The 19,966-nt window shown below is 38.4% G+C and overlaps 1 protein-coding gene across 5 annotated transcripts in view; it reads left to right on the plus strand.

Annotated features, from left to right (window-relative positions):
* The window catches only part of sev (receptor protein-tyrosine kinase sevenless), a 1,896,734-nt gene that overhangs the window by 1,755,041 nt on the left and 121,727 nt on the right, over positions 1 to 19,966 (plus strand). For all 5 annotated transcript variants that reach the window (XM_089239534.1, XM_089239532.1, XM_089239533.1 and 2 more), the window contains one exon: positions 2,287 to 2,484. In XM_089239534.1, the coding sequence (XP_089095660.1) occupies positions 2,287 to 2,484 (198 nt within the window). The remainder of the gene's footprint in view (positions 1 to 2,286; positions 2,485 to 19,966) is intronic.

Genomic DNA, 19,966 nt, shown 5'->3' on the forward strand with positions numbered 1-19,966 from the left:
ATAAAATCAAAAAGATAGTAATACCAAAAGGGGCTATGAAATACTTTTAACATATATTTGTTTTTATTGATTATTCTAGATAATTACTTTGAACCGTATCATCTTCCACCCAACTCAGCATCATCATCACCGTGATTCATTAGTGGATCTCTATTTGTCCTAAAGTTTTCATCCCTCGGCTGTACTCAGTGAATCAGCCAATGAAGTCGTTTTGATGACTTGAAATGTCAATTAAAAGGACTTCATTGGCTGATTCACGATTATTCGTAGGCATGTGTGGTGCTTTCAATGACTTTTGCACGTCGGTTTTTAATGGAGATAATGATATTCAATATACGGGTGTTGCATAGGGTAAGAAAATCCTCAACGATATTCAAGTGGAGGTCCTAAATCTTCTAAAAAATGTATGTGCAAGCAAAGCACCAAGAACAGATGATATCTATCCCAGGGCCCTCTGGGAATGTGCTAATGAATTGTTGGGGCCAGTCGCACAGATATACAGGAGTAGTATTGCTGAGGATATCGTGCTAATGTTGTTCCAATATTTAAGAAGGGTAGTAGAGAAGCTGTGTCCAATTATCATCCAATGAGTTTGACGACCTCCCTCTCGAAAATTTTGGAAATTATCATCAAAAGGCAGTGTGTGGAATGGATAGACGAGAATAATGTATTGTCGGATAATCAGCATGGGTTCAGGAAGGGGAAGAAGGGGAATTCGCAGATGATGTGGAGCTAATGGGGGTAATCGGGAATCAAAGCGATAGAGAGTTGCTTCAGACCAACTTAAACAGGATTGCAGCATGGGCAAATGAATGGAGCATGACGTTTTGCGTTGATAAGTGCATGGTCGTTCATTTTGGTTCGAACAACCCTCGGTTTTCTTTCGAGTTGAATGTTGTCACTATCCCGGATGCAACTAGGGTCACCGATTTGGGAATTCTCATTGACGAGCGGCTTAGGTTTTCTGAACATTGTTAAGCGGTGGTCAAAAAAGCGAATAGAATGCTTGGTCTCATTTTCAAAAAGGTCTCCTCGCGTTCTCCTAAAGTCATTCCTCCGCTTTTCCGAAGGTTAGTTTGTCCTGGACTGGAGTATGCTGTGAGGTTTTGGAGACATTATTTTGTGTCATTATTGGCACGCGGTATGAAGAGACTTCATCTTTTCAATATGTTTACATTGGATGAACGCAGGTGTCTGGGAGATATGAACGAACTGTTCAAAATTTTCAACGGGATGAATAGGATAGACCATGAATTATTTGTACACCGTCAATTGACTGCTTTTACAAGGGGACACCAGTGTCGATTGGTGAGGGACAATGCAAGGTTATGGTGTCGCAGGGAATTTTTCTCTAATAGGGTTGTTAATAAATGTTATAGCTTACCCCCGGAGGTAGTAAATTGTAAGACAATTGACACGTTTAAAAAGAAATACGATAAACATGTTGGGGTAAATCGAGAAGCTATCCATACTTAGAATAAGACAACCATAAGTATTCTTTATGGGCATTGTATAATATTTTATCACGTGTATATATTGTTTATAATTTTTATTAATTGCATTTTTAATTGGGTTGCTGTATTTTTGAAATATATGACATCCATATTTTTATGGGCACCTTTTTCTTAGCCACCTCGTTGGGTATTTTGCCTGTTGTGGCGTTGTATTTGTATAAACATAATACGCAGCGCCATCTAGCGTCCATTATCTTCACCCTCCCTTATCGCGTGGCACCAGAGGGCAGCAGGTGGGCAGCCTAATTTACTATAGAAGGGCCCGTGAAAAGTCTGGCTTGCGGGCCTGCCAAAGATCCCAGCCTAGAGGCCCTGTCCAGGATGTAGAGGTCATTGCCCGGGGCACCGCCCAAGTTGCCTCAACCTAGTCACGGGCCTTTCCCTTCAGTTTCTTAGTACTTGGTCTGAAAGGGATAATTTCAAATGAAGTTCATAAGTTTTGTTAATATGAAAGAAATTATACGGATATATCACTTTAATTTAACCACTTTCATTATCAGCTTTGAACTTGGCTCTACATAAGGCATTACAACTTTGTATGGGTGAAGAATCTTGAGATTTTTCTAGATATTTTGCATGAAATGTCTTCTTGGGGTTTCTTATTTACAAAATTAACCTTGAAAAAGTGAATGCATTATTTGCATTTATTTACCTTATGATACTGTATTTTGTTTTCTTTTTTTATGCATGCATCAAGTTTTTGAACTATCTAGTAAGTTTTTTTTCGATAATTTCGCTACATAAATGATTTTTGTGTTGTTTTCCATCCTAGAGATTTGGCTGCACGTAACTGCCTCGTGTCTAGTGAAGAGAAACGAAAAAGAGTTGTTAAGATAGGAGATTTTGGGTTAGCACGTGACATATATAAAAACGATTATTATCGAAAAGAGGGTGAAGGACTACTTCCTGTTAGGTGGATGTCCCCAGAGTCATTAATTTATGGTATATTCAGCAATAAGACAGATGTCTGGTATGTATATTTGAAAATGTTATTTTAAAATTTTCATTTCAAACTCTGGTTTCCAACTTTGTGAATCCCCAATTTAACCTTTATTCCATTTTTTTAGCACAAAAAAATTCAGAACAAATGGGAAGAAACTTGATGAAACTGTTTATTTCAATCACATAGAAATTTAGAAGTTTATTCATTTTACTTACTGTATCCTATATAAAGTATAGACAATCACTTTAACACTTTTATGCCGGCGAATTTCAACTCTAAAAGTGTGTTGCGTTTAGAAGAAACGACAACACACTTTTAGAGTTGGTGGGGGATACTATATTTTAACCCTGTTTTTGACAGGATTATCCTCTCACACCCTCATCCAACACCTTCTAGAGCAGAAAGCGTCACCCCGAGATTCAGACGTCATCGAGATCCGTCCTCGAAACCCATCTTCCCCGTAAGATTGTTTTCCAGCAGCACCACACACTATAACGCCGATGTTATATATTTGACCTACGTTGCTATTATATGTTTTCTTAATGTTATAGAAAAAGAATTCAAATTAGTAAAGAATTAAGCACTCGAATAGACGAGTTTATTCAACATTATTTTCAAGTATCAACTAGGGCCAGAGTTTTTAATAAAAACTTTGACAATATTTTAAAAAATTACCTCAAAAAATGTGACCTCAAAACTTCCCCAAGATCATCAATTTTACACAACTTCATTTCTGTTGATTTTAACCAAAAAAATATCCATGGAATACTAAAAGAAAATTAAGACCGATTCAACTATATTATTCATTAAGATTGAACCCAATTTTACTAATTACTATTATTCAAGAAGACACTCTCTGAAATAAAAAAAAACGTGTTTTTTTCTCTCCAAAAAGCTTAGCTACGTCTTATCCGTCGCTTAGAAATAAAATTTAAGTCGACTGAATTTAGTACTGATAAAAGGATACAAAAATTCATGATAATAAAATAATAAAAAAATAATAGATAATAATAATAAATAACTGAATTGATAACATTTTGAGAAATAACATGAGAAAACATCGGCGGGCCATGACGAAAAGCTTCGAGGACCAAATCTGGCCATGCGTTGAAGACCCCAGGCTTACAGGGAGTCTTGGCTATACGTAATATGGAAGGCTTTAGCCAGGGGTCTTCAACACATGGCCAGATTTGGCCCTCAAAGCTTTTTGTCGTGACCCGCCGATGATTTTCAGAAAATGGTTGTCATTGGGAAACATTGAAAAACGATTAATTCTAGAATTGAAAGAAACAATTTCGGAATTAATTAAAAATAATAATTTCTGATAGAAATCATTTCACAATCAACAAAACTATAATTGCATAGTTATTGAAAGAGAAATAATTTCAAGATATTTTGAGTAGGAAAATAATTTCAAAATTACCACAATAAATAATTAAAGAATAACTTAAAGTGTTTTCAGACTAAAATTAATCTCGTAATTAATTAATTTAATCAGCAATTAATCAAAATTTTTTAGAATAAGTGAAAAAATAATTTGAGAATTAATCAAAATTGATAATTAATAAAAAATAATTTCAGAACACAAATGAGTCTTCAAATATTTTTCTCCGGGTTCAACACGGGGCCTACTCTGGCCACTTCTATTAAGATGTCACTAAATCACAAGATTTGGTGGTCCGTGGGCTTCATGGGAAGTTTAAATTGATCCATCGTGCCTGAAAAATTGACGACCCCTGCTGTAAGCTGTACTTCTAGCTAAGTACGGAACCTCTAGAACAACACTTTGCCCAAGGGTCCATGTTTTGAGACAGTCTTGAATAGAACCAGGACAATTAGAGGACAACAACAAGGGAGTGTAGTGAAGCTCTATAAACTCGAGAACCCGAGTGCTTGAGTACTTTTGGTTTGCACTGAGGTCTTTTTTGTCAATTTCGGACAAAGCAGCTGGAAGAGAGATAAAACATGTCGGAATATGACTGAGATGTCATCCACTGGAACATTGGGGCTGAGGCCATTTGAGTCCCACCCCCAGTAAATTTTGTAAAGGGGCTGAGTTCTCCCAATAATTTCTGAAAGAACAATGCATTGCTGCACCTTCTCTCTCCTGCGTACGCGCTTGAGTCTCGTATATACGCATAGGCGTACGCAGAATTTTCTCGGGAAGGGGGTGGGGTTCAATTTTTTCTTTTTCTCAGGGGAGGCGAGTTACGTTTTTTTCTGAAAAATAACACTATAATCTCGGCATGAGGAGGGGTTAGAACCACAAACCTCCTCCCTTTGCGTACGCCAATGTATATACGGGACAACCAGCGACTTTCAGCACCCCCATTGTTTTCTTCATGTCGACGACTGTGGCTGTTATATGGGTAATAACATGCTTGCTTATTATTCTGCCAATGCCCCCACCCCCAAAATAAATTTCTGGCTACGGCGCTGACTTCAATAATATAATACCTTATTCTAATCACCAAATTTCTCCCTCCTCGATTGTTACCCGACACCTTACGTTATTCTAAGGAACAATTATTTTTCTTGGCACTCTTTTACCTCCCGTGAAAAGTTTAGAAATTTTCGTATTCCGGCAAATCCGTCTCCCGTTATAATCCACCCCCGGATAATTGAGGTTCTATTGAATTTTGATTAAATTTTGTCACAAACGATACATATACAGTACATCGTAAGAACTGTGTCAATAAAAAAATGATTGTCTTAGCTATTACAGTGCTGTTGTGATAGCGGGTGTAGGTCGATTGCGCCGAAGATAAACCGTTTATAGGTCGATTGCGCTCACCCCGATTTCCAAAAAACCCAATTTCCAGACTCGGCGCAATCGACCTGTTAGGGGAATACAAACACTCCCATTTTCGGCGCAATCGACCGAGCAGCGTGATAACGAATCAACTTAAATAGACAGATGTCATAGCTCCCCAAGGCAGAGGTGTACGCAGGATCAGGGCCACAACTGGGAGAGCAGGCGGGTCTCGTGCCCAGGGCGCTGAACCAGAGGGAGTGCAAATTTCATTCTGAAACCTCTCTTTTAACATTACAAGGGGACGCCAAAATGCGCACAGTTTTAAGAACAATCGTGTTTTAAGAACATTCTTAACACACACTGCAATGTGTGGAGGAGCATAAATATTGTGTCTGCAAGGCAGTGACGTGCTTGCAGAGCCGGAACAATTTGGTTCTGTAACAGCAATGCATATCGCTTCCCGGTGATCGAATATGTCACTGGACCTATAGAACGTAACTCCTCGTAGAAGTAGGGACCGAGAATTAATGAGGCAGTAAATCTGCACCATACCGTCACTTTTGGTAAATGCAACGGATCCTCTAAGATAGCGTGCGGATTTTCTGGTTCCCAAATTCGGCAGTTGTGAGTACTGACTGCACTATCCAAGTGAAAATGCGCTTCGTCTGTCCACGGGATATTCCACAGCCAACACCTCAACGCGATCTAGAAAATGCAGTGAGAACCGAAGTCGAGCGTCATAATCATGTGGAAGCTGCCGCTGCGCAAGTGAAAGTTTGTACGGATAATATTGGAGGATATTCCGCATGATCTTATGGACAGTTGAACGTGTCCTATCCAACGCCTGTGCTACACGCCTGACACTAGTGCTACCACGAGAATTTGAAGCTCCGTCCTCTTCAATCTGAAACGAAACCTCCTGTACTGCGTCAATGGAAATGGGTTTTCGTCCTCTTTCGGGACGAACAACCAACGATCCTGCAGTTTCAAATTCCGTTATCCTACTCCGAAGGTTTTTAACATTCATTGGACCTTTTCTAATCCTCTTAAAAGTCCTATATTTCCGTAGAGCAGTTACTACGGAATTGCTGTTTCGGTAAAACAATTTCACCAAGAAAGCGCGATCTCGTAAACTTATCGTCATGTGAGCAACAAATACATTGAGAAACAAGATCTCCGCGAATGTTTCTAAGTTTTATAACAGCTGCTGCGTGCCATCACATAAATTTACATGTTTACTACAGGTATGCAAAGTGAAACGCCTTCTGGTGGCAACATGTGCAACTAATCCCCCCTCCGACACAAATTTCCATCACTTCATGAAGTCCTCCACAAAATTTAACACTTTTCTGATGACTGGTTTCGCCTGTAAGCTACTTTAAAATAGGGTCTTTTAATTATGGACGCCCTGTATAATACTGAACAAATTTCATATTTATGGCTTTAGTGATTTCGGTTCAGTGATGATTGCTCCATATAACCTTTGAACCCTCCTCCACTTATGAGCCCCTTGGGGGTCGAATTTCGAAGAACCCCTTCTTAGTCGATGAATATATATTGTCGATGTCATAAAATAAAACATCTGAAAAAATTTCATAAATAAGAAATTCACTTCAGTGGTTTCGGCTCGGTGATGATGAATCAGTCAAGACATGGTATTTTTTATTCATAGATTATTTTAACACTAGGTTTACCATGAGTTGATATATACCTATTTCTACCAATACCATTTGGTATTTAATTAGAAAAAATATAAATTGATCTATTATGAAGTTGAAGTAGAAAAAAAACGAACCTCAATAAAATTACATCAGTTAAAATAATAAATAGTTTTTATTATTTTTTTATTTTTGATATTTTAACGTAAAGCATATTTTAAAATCTTGAAGAAAATTAACAAAAAGTTTTCTCAGAGAGGTCAAAATGACTCCTTGGAAACCTAGTGTTAAAGTATTGGCACATAGGATTTTCAGTCGCTAGTTTTCGAGAGGCAAAAAATTAGTTTCAAGGAATTGCTTTCTCCAATGCTCCACACACAGACGTGTGTATGCCTGACCTAAATTAGACATTCCAGTCGGTGAAAAATAGGGGATGTATTCGTTCCCATAGAATATACAACATGTTCATGTTTACATGTTGTAAAAGTAACTGTATTTTGTTAATTCCTAGAGATATTTACCCAGAGCCGTCTTAAGAATATCATGGGCCTAGCCCACTTATAAACAAACCCTGCATTCCTAGCTACAATATAGAAATTTAGCGCATCGTGATTAGCCGAAATTAGTGATGAACCTCACTCATAATGAAATTTTTGCTCCCTCTCTCTCTCTCTCTCTCTGGCGACGTTTAATAACAAATAACCTAATTATACTTGAATTCGTCAACCGCAGTTAGAGCCCTGGTTAGAGCACACGTACCGAAGTTGTGTGTTCGATTTCCTCTCAAACCCATCCGAGATTTTTTTCCTTTCCTTCCATCTTTCCTATCATGTATTGATTCATTAAAAATATGCGTTCATATTTTTTCTGATTTAATCAAATGCTGTTCGGGTGCATCATGATGACAATAATAACGGCTCGCCTGCCTTGCTATCATTTACTAATTCACTAAAAAATTATTTCTTTTCGTTAACCAACTACGAAATTCAGTTTCGCCAAAAGCTCCACCCTTCGTGACGTTTTCTTATCTTTCTTGTCGTAGTAACCAATCACTGGCGTGCTAATGCCTCTTGTGTTACTAAGAATGTAGGGATTGTAATTACGCCCCCCGGCCACGTGTGTTTTTCTGAGGCCGTACCTGGCAAATTTACTTGCTTCTCTTGAAATTATTTCTCTTTTTTTGGAGATTATAAGTTAAGACGGCACTGTGTTTACCATTTTATTGTCATTTCACCATAATATCAATTTAAATAAAGAAATTGTATATTTTCCTGTGAGCTGAAACTCTGACGCAATATCACTCCATGCCTTTTCAGTGATGTCTTTTCTGGAGTATCCTTCTAACTCCTGGTAATTCAATCGAGTTCATTGTTTTGGCCGCTGGCCTTTAGCAATTGCTGGCAAAAAAAGATATACTTTACATAACGGAATAACACAAAGTAAATTAGTTATTAAGAGAGAAAAAAGAAAGCAAAGACAATATAAATATATGAAACGAGGGAAAAAACAGAAACGAAACGTAAGGAATCGATTGAGGAATCGATGAGGAATCGATTAAATTTAGGAGTTATTCACAAAGTTCTTAATTTCATTGCAGATACAATAAATTTATATGTATTAAAACACGTAGTATAGTCGTTGAAATGTAAGATATTTTCGAGGTTGAGGGGGGTAGAATCACCAAAGACAATACTTCTTATTACATAATATTTACCGCAGGTTATAATGATGTGTCTCCAGGATACATACTCTCCAGAAGTGCAATGTATGCAAGCTATCTCGGGTGAAATTAGCACCACCTATAGAACAAGGCCTCCGCACGAATCTTGTGACGTCAATGAAGAAGGCCATTTCTTCTATTGCCATTGGATATACTGCAAAAAAGGTAAAGATATCGCATGCGCCGGCCTTGAACTTGAACTACCAGACAGATACCCACGTTAATATTCCTTACGGAACCTCTAACGTAAAGGGTATCAGTTGGAAAAGTAGCAACACCTTCCCCAGCCCATCAGATCCATCCGCCCTACCTGATCAAACATGAGAACACTTTTTCAAAGTATATGGGGGAAAAAATTAAAATATATATAGTAACCACAAAATAATGTAAAAATTAAACATTTGTGGAAGTACAATGCACGTCACAATCCAGGTACATATGTATGAAAAGGGTGGGGGAAAACATCAGTTATATATACTATATATCAGTTATATAACACTGGCAAACACAGAACAATGAAAAATAAACATCTGTGGTAAGCACAATGCAGGTCACAGTTCGCGAAAAAAAAACAAAAAAACGGGGAACAACAGAAATGCAAATATGAAGATCACGAAAATGCTAATATGGTAAACACAAGAAATATTCAAATCTTAAGCATCTGTGGTAAGCACAATGCACGTCACAGTCCGTCCAAGTACATATGTATGAAGATTAAAAAAAAACAAAAAAAACATCAGTTAAATCACTATGGGAAACACAAAACAATGTAAAAATTAAACATCTGTGGTAAGCAGAATGCACGTCACAGTCCGAGAGAAGGAAAAAAATGTGAACACATTTTTACAATTTCAGCGTAGTCATTAGATTTGGGGTGTCGATGCTGATCTGGTCATCGATCTACTCACCATGGTGAAGACAGGGATGTCTTCACTACTCTCATCAGATTCAAAGAGATCTTCATTTTTGCTGTGCAGTAACGACAGATTTTCGTCTAGAAAGTTGATAAGTTTAATGATGTCAGCCCAGTTTTTAGTTTTTATTACTTGACGTTTCCAGACGTGGAAATGTTTTAGATTAATCGGGGGCTGATGGTAGGATGCAGTGCTAGGACACGACCAAATATAGTGAGGAAATGTTCCGATTTCCTCACAAGCACATGATTTATTTTTAGATATTTTAAATCTCCTTAGGTAATACGGAACAGGGCCAAACTCACTATATAAGATTGTCTTTTCTCTAATCCATGGTTGGTTGAAGATTTTGGTCTTATTTATGATTTAGAAGACCTTTCTGCCCGTCTGCTCCTTCAGACCGTTGTTCACCATCAATCCATCTGGACTGCCAAGTTTCTTTCGCTACACAAAAAATCTTGTGTTTGGCATGAGACCAGGGAGGAGAAACATCAGAGTTCATATTTTCAGATGAAGTAGCTGTTTTAGCAAGTGCGTCTGCTAATTCATTCCCTTGATTACCCACATGGTCCCTGGTCCATGAGATGAAAGTGTTGGGCTTGTCAATTAGATTTGCTCTGATTTGTCGTACAAGTTGGGGGGGGGGGAATTATTTCTAAGCGCGAGAATACTAGAAAGACTGTCGGATATAATCTGAATAGGTTCGTTCTCATGCAGTATATGGAGAATGGCCTGATGAATAGCATAAAATTCTGCCTGGTAAACAGTTGAAGTCTTGGAGCCTTTGTGACCATTCGTGTATGATGATGTTGCGAAAGACGACAAAAGCCGAACCAACTCCATTAGAGGTTTTCGTGCCATCCGTATATATTTTGATGGCAGTTGGAATGTCTTTTTCTTCAGTGATGAGCTGATTATCTTGAAGATCTATGGCTGGATAATGAGGCGATGAGGATATTTTTTCTTCGTATGCAGATGCTAGTAGACTGAAATCGTTACATATGACATTGTGTCTTAATAGAAGGAGTCGGCTTCTTTTCGATATAACTTCTATTTGAAGTCCAAAGGAAATTTCTAGTGGAAAGTTGTAACACATTAGTTGGCGTAGTATTATATGCAAAAAGTAAGTATTGCCTTTGAGCTGTCAGCATCTTGCGTTTCATTCTGCAGGTGGGGTTTGCAAACCAAATACTCGATCCATAGGATAATTGGGGGATGATGTGATGGTTCGATAATAGATATTTCTGAATAGGCTGTTAATACCCCACTTACTCCCCCAATCCTATAGAAAGACTGGAGTGTTTTATGAGCTTTAAGTACTTGTTGGTCAATGTGGTAGATCCAGTTAAATTTTTCGTCAAAATTGATCCCCAGATATTTAAAGTTCCGTGTTCTTTTGATGTGTGGGATTTTCAGGCGTCCTTTCTTTCTATAAGGCCAGAAATATGCAATCTTGTTGGTTTCAAGTTGCAGGTGATTAATTTCAAGCCATTCATCTATTTCTTTTAGACATCGGGTTGCAGTTTCATTGATGGATTTTGATGTGTTGCTTCATACTATAAGAATGATATCACCAGCATATGCTTGCAGGCATACATCGTCTTGCCAATGATGTTTGAAAATGTCGTCAATAATCACATTCCAACAGAAAGGACCACTACAGGAGCCCTGAGGGCCTCCCTGTTTCTGTGTCTTTGTTGCAGGCCCTCTATCTGTCATGATAGATATACTTCTTTTTTCCAAACTATTAGAAGTACTTTTAAGTAAATTATCAGGTATTGTTGAAATTGACGATAGCCTATTATATATGAGCTCATAACGAAGATTATCGAGTGCTGACTTGATATCGAGAAGGATCACAGCAGAGAAATTACTCTTTTCTTTTTGTCGTTTCAATTCTTGCATCATGTTGTCTATTGCTTTTTCTTTCGATTTCCCTTTTCTAAATCCAAACTGTACCGGATGGAACCAATTCTGTTTGTTTAAGAAATAATCCATTCTATTTATGAGTATACGTTCAAATATTTTCCCAACATTCGGTAATAATGTTATGGGTCTGTAAGAGTCAAGGTCTTCGGGCTTCCTCCCTTGTTTCAGGAATAATAATAGCATGCCATTTTTGAAATGTTCCGGAAAGGTTCCAATGTTCAGGCATTTATTGAACAAGATACAGAATATAGAAGGGAACTTACAATGAAGTTTTTTGATAGTTCTGTTACAAATTCCATCCATACCTGGTGCCTGTCTATTGTTTAACTTTTTAATGATTCTCGTTATCTCCATGTGTGTGATAGTCTTATCTCTTGTGTGCAGTGGAATGTCACGAGATTGGAGATCGGTGTTCTGGATCGGATCTGGATAAATAAGATTTAATTGACGTCCAGCTGCTTGCACAATATCTATTTTTTGGTTATCTTGCAAATGAAGGAGCTGCGGCGGGAAATATTTGTTGCTCTTCGTTGTTTTAAAGCAATTCCCGTAAGGTTCTTTCATTCGGCTGCAATATTCATACCATTGTTTTTTCTTAGTGCTTCTAATTAGTTTCTTGAAAATATCACGCTTTTTCTTAAATTCTAGTATATATCCTGGTCTGTCATCTTCTTTTACGTAATTTATTTTTCTTTCCATTGCACGAAGTTTCCGCTTTTCTTTAGTCAAATGTTCATTTCACCATGATAATTTGGAAATAGTTTTGGGAACGTTTAAAGTGAAAGTATTACTGTATGCAGTCGTTAAAAGATCCAAGATTTTCTCTACTGAGGTTAGTGATCCTTTATTATTATATGTATCTTGATGTTTCAGCTCGTTCAATAAATTGTTTAGAGGTTCTTGCAGCTCTTTGCAAAGCAACCTTAAATTTCTCTCTGTTACGTGATATCGGGGATAAGATGAAACACAAATGCTCTCGGAAATGCTGATTCGAATGTACTTATGTTGGCCCACAAGTTGTCTTTGTCACTTATTTCCCACGAAGTAGAAGCCGAAAACGTTGGAGAATTGCAAAAGGAAAGATCAGGCCATCCTTTAGACTTTCCGTGCACATGCGTTGGAGTTTGTAGATCTTGATTGAGTAGTATGAGATGATTCTTTTGTAGAAATTGTAAAATTGTTCTTCCTCTGGAATCTTCATCTCTGTAGCCCCATAACGAGTGATGATCATTCAGATCCGATCTAATCAATATAGGTATTTGTTTGTTGCTCTTTATTGTTCTTTCAATTTCATCAATTGTAGAAGATAAGTTTATGTACGGGGAAGAGTATGCCGAGATGATAATGAGATCACTGTTATTCAGACATACTCTAATAGCTGTGGTGGAAGTTGTATTGCATACTGTGGCTGGATGAATGTTGGAATTTGTACATACTATTGCAGCTTTATTGTTGGTGGATGACCATCTATTCCAGTGCGGTGGAAGACCGTGCAGTTGTCCGTTTTTGGTGCACGGCTCTTGCAGCATTATGAAATCAATTCCTTCTTTTCCGGCCATTGTTACGAACGATTCGGTTTTGTGTCCTGTGCACGGTCAGCGTTATACTGTAAAAGTTTGATGGGCTCCTTAAGACTTTGCTGAGACATAGTTTTAGTGTGCAGTAGATGAATTTTGCGTTAAATTTTAGCTTGAAATTGTTTTTTATTCAGGATTAATTTGAATTTTCAGTGAAATTGCGTTTTTGGACACACTGATTTCGATGATGCGTGCCCTTCTTTTTTCTAAAATTTATATCTTATGTCTCTGGTTATTTCTAAGTGAAATTTAAGTTTGAAGTTATTGGTAACCTCCGAACTTATAATTTTTGCTGCTAGTGGATCTGTGCAAATCAATACGAGTTGATTTCCATTTGCATCTGTTTTAATAATGTATTCATGCAGGTTACTGTATGTCAGTTGTTCTTCCAAATCATGTACGACTCTATTGATATCACCATGATCTACGATGTTGAAAGTTGAAAGTTAGTCGAGTTCTGTTTACGTCCATATTGCGAAAATTTGTAGTGCGATTCCATCCTGTTCGCTGCTTGGCCAAACTATACACTACCAGGGTTTACGGAAAATTCACCGCCAACAATCACCGCCGGAAAATTCACCGACAACAATTCACCGCCATGCAATTCACCGCTAGGAAAATTCACCGACCAACAATTCACCGCCATGCAATTCACCGCTAGGAAAATTCACCGACCAACAATTCACCGACGACAGTTCAATGCGAGTCAGTTAGCGAGGGAATGAGCGATTGAGTTACTGAGTGAGTGACCCAGTGAGTGACTGAGTGACCGAGTGATTCAGTGAGCGAGTGGGTTACTGATTCAATGAGCGAGTAAGTCAGTCCGTGAGTGAGTGAGCGAGCTGCTAAGTGAGTGAGCGATCTAGTGAGTGAGTGATCTATTGAGTGAGTAAGTACCATGTCCTAAAGATATGGCGGAAAGTTTAAATAATGACTTTATGAGAAGAAATTCAGATGATACGGATTCGGGTTGCTGTATTTTTTAAATATATGACATCCATATTTATTGTGGGCATGTTTTTCTCAGCCACCTCGCTGGGCATTTTGCCTGTTGTGGCCTTGTATTTGTATAAATTACAAATTGCTGTTGCCCAATACAAGATAGTATATTCAACAAAATTCCATTAACTCTGTTTTACTCAGAAACTTCTAATGAAATGTTAAAAGGGATAATAACAGAATTAAAAGATAATAAAGTAAGTGGATACGCGATGAATTAACTTCCTAAAAATGCTTAAAATCATCTCCTGTTATCACTTTCATATTATAAAAAACATCGCTAATCATCAGTAACCAATGGACTTTTTTTTATGCTGAACTAGCTGTTACCCGCGATTTCACGTGATGAACTTTCAGAAATTCCGCCTTAGTGCGTATCTATATGTACTCTATATTTACTATATACGTATATATATACTTCCTATGCAACGGAAATTAGTGACGATTTTTTTATTACGGGAGTCGGTGACGTTTTTTGAGTGATGGAAGTCTGTTACGTTTTTGTGTTACGGAAGTCGGTTACGATTTTGGGGTCAAGTTTTCATTTAACTCTTGCATATATCGGGACCCATTTGACACATCGGGACCAAGTAATGTGCATGTACCCCGAGTTTCCCACATCCTACAGCAGGTCCCCTAAGCTGAAATGGATGGCGGGCCCCCAAACCAGCTTTTTCACGGGCCCCTCTGTACTTAATTTATAGTGTGAAAATATCAAAAAGCGATAAGAAACGTTCCGGTCCCTGTCAGCCCTGCCCTCGTGGGGGTCATGCCGAGAGGTATGTATACGTAAAATATACATATATCACCAGTGCTCCCAACATACAGGGTCGGGGTACCCGGGGGATTGCACATATACCTTCATGGGGAAGTTAAAAGGTTTCATTTCCAGGGGTCCTTGCGATAGTGGAAGCCCAAGGTATATCCAGTCTGGGGGGGGGTGGATTTTATTCGTTGGTAAAATGAATATTTGCAGTGGCCCTCACAGGGAGATGCCCGATTGGCTTCCGAGTCAGGGGGTCTCGTTTCATTTTGGGGGCACTGGATGAATCTCATTCTTTTCTGTCGTTTAACATTGTAGAATTTTCAACAGCGGAAGCCCGAGATAAATCCAGTGTCTGGATGCCCCACTAAAAATCTGCGTATTGGGTCCCCGTTATTGGATGTGGGCCCTGGATTTTATTCGTTTTAAAATTGATAAAAATTAAAAATTTTCGTGGCCACTCACAAGGGGTATGTCCGACAAGCCTTCAGGTCGGGGCCCCCATGGAAAAGTTGACAGGTTTCATTTCGGGTGTTCCTGGATGAATCTCATTGATTTTTGTTGTTTAACATTGTAAAATTTGCAACACATCGGTAGCCCGAGATAAATCCAGTCAGGGCCCCCACTACAATTCAACGAATTGGAGTTTGGGGACCCCCATGGGGGAAGTTTTCTGGGGTTACTTGATGAATCACATTTGTTTTTTGTTGCTTTATTATTATAAAATTCGCTTCTTCTGTGAGCTGGTACTTTCACGTGTCCCTTTCCATAGCACGCTGATGAAGTGGAACGAAATAAACAAGATATGTTATGAAGAGAAAAAGGGGGGGGGGGGTTGACCGCCAAAGGTGGTAGGGGGGCAGAGCCCCAGTACTGTATATAAAATAACATGTCCTGACTGATTCATCATCGCCGAGCCAAAACCGCTGAAGCTGTAAATATCAAATTTTGTGAATAGTTTTTTTCACGACGTAAAGACTCACTACTCACTAAGAAATGGTTTTTCCATATTCGACAACCTAAGGGCGTCATAAGAGGGGAGGGGGGGGGGTCAACGTTGAAATCATGCCGAGCCGAAACAGCTGAAGCTATAAATATGACATTAGATCAATATTGTAATATAGACTCACTGAGAAGGGATTTTTCCAAATTCAACCAACAAGGAATCAGCTTTTTCTAGATAGATAAAAATTATTGTACTTATATAGCTGTACCTTGTACTGAAATGACACTAAAGGATGTACTTTCTGAAATACCAAAAAACCTGTTTGTGTTTTTTGACCATTTACCATGTCTATTCCAAAATCAACGGGACTATATAGGGTTAATGCGCAAAAAAGTTGCTCTTCCTTCACATTTTTTTAATTGATGCAATAAAATTATTGCATCATTGATTTCATAATGAGATTATCACCATATCAGATATTATCTACACCGAACTTTTGTCATTAATTACGCAATAATAATTTTCTCATTATTAATACGTGAAAGCTCAGTATGGTGTTGCATTTTTCCTCTTTAAACACTGTACTCACTCAGACATTTTAATATTTTTGTTTTGTTTGTTTATATTGAATTTTTTGCAAATCAAATACGGTACTCCTGTACTATATTGAAATGCACATTATTGAACACAAATGAAACGAAATTAAGTATTTCTGCTCGAAGAAATGCCGACCAACAAAAAAACAAAATATCAAATCGTAATATTTTCAGTGATTTTGTCCTCTTCACCCCCCCCCCCCACACCTCTAAAGAGAAAAGGAAATGAACATGAAGTAAAATCATTTGTCAAACATTTTATAGGATAGCGGCTCTGGCTGCATAAGCCTATATGACCATGCTTTTTGAATTTTTCATCGAGTATAAATTTCAATACTGTTTTAAAACATTGAATGATTCCTGTTTTGATGTCATTTGAATATAGCCGATCTTGACAAATCAAAAACTATGTAGGAAACAGCCATATTCCTGAAGAGCCAAGCATGGTTTTTGCTGAAGAAAAACGGTCCGAAATGATGTTTTTTAGATTTTTTCAGGACTTACGGAGACCCCCCCCCCCTCCCATGTTGAAAGCCACACTGTTTTCGTCATCCTATGATTCCACTCTAGCAATCACATGCATGCAGAAAATGTTTGGTGCCGATACCGATTTTCTAGTCGCCATGGTGACCTGGAGCCCGAGATTTGTCAAGCCCTGATATATAGGGACAGGGTTCGTACCCTCCTTGAAAATCCTTGGAGAAAAAGTCCATTTTCAAGTCTTTAAAAGTTCTTGAAAAAAATTATAATCATTTTCAAAGTGTTCCTGCGGATGTGACCACGGAATGGAGGTGGCTTCAACAATATCTGTTGCAAGTTCCGAAATGAACTGACTGCTAACGGAGGTTGATTGTTGACCGTAGATGCACGCAAAAACAGTTCTTTAAAGCAGAACTGATTTTTTTCAAAAGAGCTGAACTCTATGCTTTATTGACTTTTTTCTTGAATATAGAAATCGAACAACACAGACGAATTTTTTGTTTAAGTTTATAAATAACGCATTTTTGTATTTCAAATCTTGAAAGGAACATCACAAGAGTGCTTGAGGTTTATGAAACAGTAATGTTATGTCAATCTTAGTGCTGTATTTCGAGTAATTTTTTTTTGTAATATAATTTTTTCTTGATTTCAATTTATACAAATAAATACAAATACAACGCCACAACAGGCAAAATGCCCAACGAGGTGGCTGATAAAAAGATGCCCATAAAAATATGGTTGTCATATGTTTCAAAAATACAGCAACCCAATTAAAAATGCAATTAACACAAATTACAAACAATATATACACATGATAAAATATTATACAATGCCCATAAAGAATACTTATGGTTGTCTTATTCTAAGAATGGATAGCTTCTCGATTTACCCCAACATGTTTATCGTATTTCTTTTTAAACGTGTCAATTGTGTTACAATTTACTACCTCCGGGGGTAAGCTATTCCATTTATTAACAACCCTATTGGAGAAAAATTCCCTGCGACACCATAACCTTGCATTGTCCCTCACCAATCGATACTGGTGTCCCCTTGTAAAAGCAGTCGATTGGCGGTGCACTAAAAGTTCATGGTCCATCCTATCCATCCCATTGAAAATTTTGAACACTTCGATCATATCTCCTCGACACCTGCGTTCATCCAATGTAAACATATTCAAAAAATGAAGTCTTTCTTCATAACTCAAGCCCTGTGTGCCAATAAGGACACGCGTAGCTCTTCTCTGCACCCCTTCAACCAAGTCTATGTCCCTCTGTAGGTATGGTCTCCAAAACCTAACAGCATACTCCAGCCCAGGACGAACTAAGCCTCGAAAAAGCGGAAGAATGACTTTAGGAGAACGCGAAGAGACCTTTTTGAAAATGAGACCAAGCATTCTATTCGCTTTTTTGACAACCGCTGAACAATGTTCAGAAAACTTAAGTCGCTCGTCAATGAGAATTCCCAAATCGGTGACTCTAGTTGCATCCGGGATAGTGACACCATTCAACTCGTAAGAGAACCGTGGGTTCTTCGAACCAAAATGAGCGACCATGCACTTATCTACGCTAAACGTCATGCTCCATTCATTTGCCCATGCTGCAATCTTGTTTAAGTTGGTCTGGAGCAACTCCCTATCGCTTTCATTTCCGATTACCCCCATTAGCTTCACATCATCTGCGAATTTGCTAGTAATTCCATCGATACCCTGATCGAGTTTGTCGATAAATATGAAAAAAGCATGGGGCCAAGGACACTTCCCTGAGGAACTCCACTTGTGACGTCTGTCCAACCAGAGAATTCCCCGTTCACCATAACTCGTTGCGACCTATCTCTTAACCACGATTCTATCCAATTCAGCAAGTTGCCCCCTATTCCAATCTCGTGTAAACGCTTCAAGAGTTTGCCATGTTGGACCCGATCGAATGCCTTCTGGAAATCAAGGTAAACAACGTCGACATTTTTGCTCTTACCCAAAGCCTTAGTCACGTAATCATAGAAGCAAAGGAGGTTAGTTACACATGACTTCCTCTTCCTGAACCCATGCTGATTATCCGACAATACATTATTCTCGTCTATCCACTTCACAAACTGCCTTTTGATGATAATTTCCAAAATTTTCGAGAGGGAGCTCGTCAAACTCACTGGATGATAATTAAACACCACTTCTCTACTACCCTTCTTAAATATCGGCACAACGTTAGCCAGTTTCCAATCTCTCGGGACGATACCCTCAGCAACACTACTCCTGTATATCTGTGCGACTGGCCACAACAATTCATTAGCACCTTCCCTGAGAACCCTGGGATAGATATCATCTGGTCCTGGTGCTTTGCTTGCACATACATTTCTTAGAAGATTTAGGACCTCCACGTCTTCCACTTGAATATCGTTGAGCGTTTTATTACCCCATGCAACACCCGTATATCGAATATCATTATCTCCATTAAAAACCGACGCGAAAAAGTCATTGAAAGCACTACACATGCCTACATTGCTCTCTACTTTTGAGCCTCCTATCGAGAGGGGGCCAACTGTCCCCTTACATCCATTATTGACGTATCGAAAAAATGATTTTGGGTCAGAGCCAATGTTATCTGCCAACCTAGATTCAACTTGCTTTTTACTATCCCTTATCGCTTTCTTCAACAGTCTTCTTTTATCAGTAAACAATGATAGGTCACCTCGTCCACTTTTATACTCCCTGAATGCTTTTTTCTTTTCAAGATAAAGGTTCCGCACGCTATCCGTGAACCATAGAGGGTGTGATGTACAAACACGCTTTTTTCGAACAAAGGGTATGCTATAATTTCATGAAATATGGTTTTGAATTACAATAATTTTTAGTTTTCTTAGGGAAATTTTTGCGGAAGAGTAAGGTAGAGATAACGTTTCCAGTTATACGATTTTTGCATTTATACGACGCTTTGACCCGACTGTTCGGCGACGTGCTTAAAAACCTCGTTTATACGACGCGACGAATAAACGAGGTTCCATTGTATGGGGCTTGAGCCCCCCCCCCCCAACATTTTCAATAACTTTACGCCCTTGATCATGCATGCTAATGTAACCTGGGGAAGAAGAAACCGTATGCAAATCTGCGTCACAGTGATAAGTAAAGGCGCGGACACCAGCCCTGTGAAGTTATTCCAGCTTGCAACTATTGTAACAGTTG

Source organism: Pholcus phalangioides, unplaced genomic scaffold (assembly GCF_987345545.1).
Source record: "Pholcus phalangioides strain wild (caught in Gottingen) unplaced genomic scaffold, Ppha-v1.0 ptg000011l_1, whole genome shotgun sequence".
Taxonomy (NCBI): domain Eukaryota; kingdom Metazoa; phylum Arthropoda; class Arachnida; order Araneae; family Pholcidae; genus Pholcus; species Pholcus phalangioides.